Source organism: Dinoponera quadriceps, unplaced genomic scaffold (assembly GCF_001313825.1).
Source record: "Dinoponera quadriceps isolate SergipeBrazil2010 unplaced genomic scaffold, ASM131382v1 scaffold586, whole genome shotgun sequence".
NCBI classification, from domain to species: domain Eukaryota; kingdom Metazoa; phylum Arthropoda; class Insecta; order Hymenoptera; family Formicidae; genus Dinoponera; species Dinoponera quadriceps.
In genome coordinates, this window is record NW_014554764.1 from 1,058,487 (window position 1) to 1,061,155 (window position 2,669).

At 43.9% G+C, this 2,669-nt stretch overlaps 1 protein-coding gene across 1 annotated transcript; it reads left to right on the plus strand.

Annotated features, from left to right (window-relative positions):
- Positions 1-246: 246 nt before the first annotated feature.
- LOC106741612 lies at positions 247-2,655 on the plus strand. Its single transcript, XM_014613804.1, has 3 exons — positions 247-397; positions 636-844; positions 1,987-2,655. The coding sequence occupies exons 1-3, from the start codon at positions 301-303 to the stop codon at positions 2,653-2,655; spliced, it is 975 nt and encodes a 324-aa protein (XP_014469290.1). The 5' UTR covers positions 247-300.
- Positions 2,656-2,669: the final 14 nt, after the last annotated feature.

Here is a 2,669-nt window from a genome sequence, read left to right on the forward strand (position 1 = left end):
TTTTCAAAGTTACACGCAACTACCGCAATTGCGCGTGTAGATTGTGAAGAAACTTTGATGATGAGATTGACGTGAAATTTGCCATTTTCCGTCTCTACGGATAGCTTTGCGATATAACGGGCCACCCATTATATGACAAACAACGTACAATCTTAACAGTGACGAAAAATATCCAAAGTATATCGCAAGTGTAATAGTATAATGACAGAGTGTATATACGCTCGTGGAAATAAAAAAATGACTGTCTAGCCTGCCGTCAAAGAGAACGCGTACGCATGAAAGAGAAGAGGTTCTTTTTATATGAGGATGCCTGAAATCATGGCAGAGACATTTGTGAGAGGGCTGGTGGACAAGATAATGGTAGAAGTTCTGAACGTCATAGTCACCATGCAGAACGGTAAGGTGCGAGTGCGTTAGTGTGCGTTTCGCAAATGCAACGGCGCGCTGAATAGCGGCGTTTTCGCATGCACGTCGATATTGTTCACTGGCAAAGGCACGTTGTTCCAGAACAGCACAGCCTCCTGTACGCGATGATAAGTTAGACGATCGATATGTATCTCGCGGAGATAATTGCGTAATAATGTATAATTATCCATATTAAGCGCGAATAACATGCGCTAATGAACCGTCATCAGGAAAACCCTGGGAACAGCGAGTCGACGAGGAAACAGGCGACGGCCAGTCGGAGCTCGTGCATGGGAGATCACAGGCACACGTACAGGTGAACTATAGCAAAGCCGACGAAATGGAGCTGATCGCAAAGATAGTTCGCGATCTGCGAGACGTACAGATCGGAGATTCGTGTTACGTACTGCCACCTCCATTGTTGGCGTTGGAGAAACAGGTAATTGGATGTACAAGAGAGACAATAAGCACGTCCTGTCGACAGGTTATGATTCAATTATAATTACTTACAACGGTTATACAGTCGTTTAACCCTTACGTAGTAAACAAGACTACTTTTCTGATAAAGATACAGATGTTAAATTATTAGAAAACGTGTATTGAATCAAATAATCTCCAGGACAATCAAGTTACTTTCTCTGTATCATAGAGCAGTTTATGTTGAAAAAAAGAGGGATATTAATTTCAACAACTTTGAGGAGGTTCTATATTTCCAGTGACGCATCTAGGGGACCTCTCATAAATTCATTATTTATTAAGCAAAATTTCTTTCCTACACATTTATTTCACTAACCAAATAGTAAATGTTAATTTGAAATTAAGCTGAGCTGAATATATACGCAATATTACAAATATCATTATTCTTTATTTTTCCTATTAATGTTATATTGATGCATCAGTTGATCTGATGGAAATGCACAGATAAAGAAGTATATAAGTATTTAAATATGTATGTATCTTGAATACTGTTATAAACTTTCCACTACTATATGTTCTCAAAACAAAACGGTCAACAATTCTAAAATTTGCTTATAATATCTATATATTAGTCCTTAATATTACAATAATTTTTCAAACTTCTACCTGATACACAAATGTGATAAATTAGAAGAAATTTGATATTTTCCTATGCTTGCACACACATAAGTTTATAATTAAATATCTCGAAAAGGATACGGTAAAGATTATTTCTATTGCGCATTATTAGTTCAATTAACTTTTATATCATATATATATTACAGGTTTATCTTATATTTGATTAAACATTAGAAGCTCCTTCGTGATTACGATAGGAATCCCATCCATTGAACACGCGATAATCGCGCGAGAATGAAAAGTGATGATATCAAGTTGTCTATCGTAAAAGGGATTAGAATTCCGGTCAATTGGCGTGTTCGCTCATTTACTTCGTTAGAAGCGGTTCCAGCCGACAGGGAGGCTCGCGTGCGAAAGTTCTCGCGTGCGGCGCAACATGCTCGCGGTTTGCTCCCGTGGCGCATTAATTCCACGCGTAACTCACGGTGCTCACGAACATTATCCCGATGAGGAGGCTCGCTCACGCACCTGTCTTCGCTCGAACAGGTGAAAAACACCGCGGGCAACATCGAGGACGCACCGGGCGCGACTGACGCGATCGAGACGCGCACGACTCAGGGTCAAGGCGACACGCACACGAGCGAGCAGACGGAAACCGTCCGGAAGGAGAAGGAAGAAGGAGAAGCGGCCAACGTGTCCATCGGCCTACTGCACCAGCTGATCGAGGAGTTGCAGAACAAGCAGATCTCGGCCACGAGCTCGAAAAACGTAGCTTCCTTGACGACGTCGACATCGAGCGGCGAAGAGCATATCTCCATTTGGGAGGAGGAAGAAGAACAGTTCATCAGAACGATCGAGCACCCTGGTAACCCGACTTTCCGAGCGAGCGAATCGGCTGCTTGCTTCCGCGACGTCGAGCTGCAATCTCGCGAGGAGCCGACTGCTGAACTGAGGTCTCGCTCGAGCCAGCACGCGGCGTCCACCTCGAGGGAAACCTGCCTCGAGGAGGTTCCGATCGTGAAGTACGAGTCGAGCCCGCTGTCGAAGTCGCGGCGTGAGAACGCCGCGATGATGGAGGAAATATTAATCGTGGACGATATCGAGACTCAAAAGGAAGGCGAAGCGACGATGGCTACGAATAAGAAGAAGAAGAAGAAGGGCCTCGGTGGGAGGCTGAGGAGGTTCTTCCGCGCTGTATTCGGCCGGAAAAACTGAACTTCGGGGGGGGG

Coding starts and splice junctions, on each gene's coding strand:
- LOC106741612 (XM_014613804.1), top strand. CDS start 301: ATGAGGATGCCTGAAATCATGGCAGAGACATTTGTGAGAGGGCTGGTG. Junction 398..635: donor CATAGTCACCATGCAGAACG/GTAAGGTGCGAG, acceptor AACCGTCATCAG/GAAAACCCTGGGAACAGCGA. Junction 845..1,986: donor TGTTGGCGTTGGAGAAACAG/GTAATTGGATGT, acceptor TCGCTCGAACAG/GTGAAAAACACCGCGGGCAA.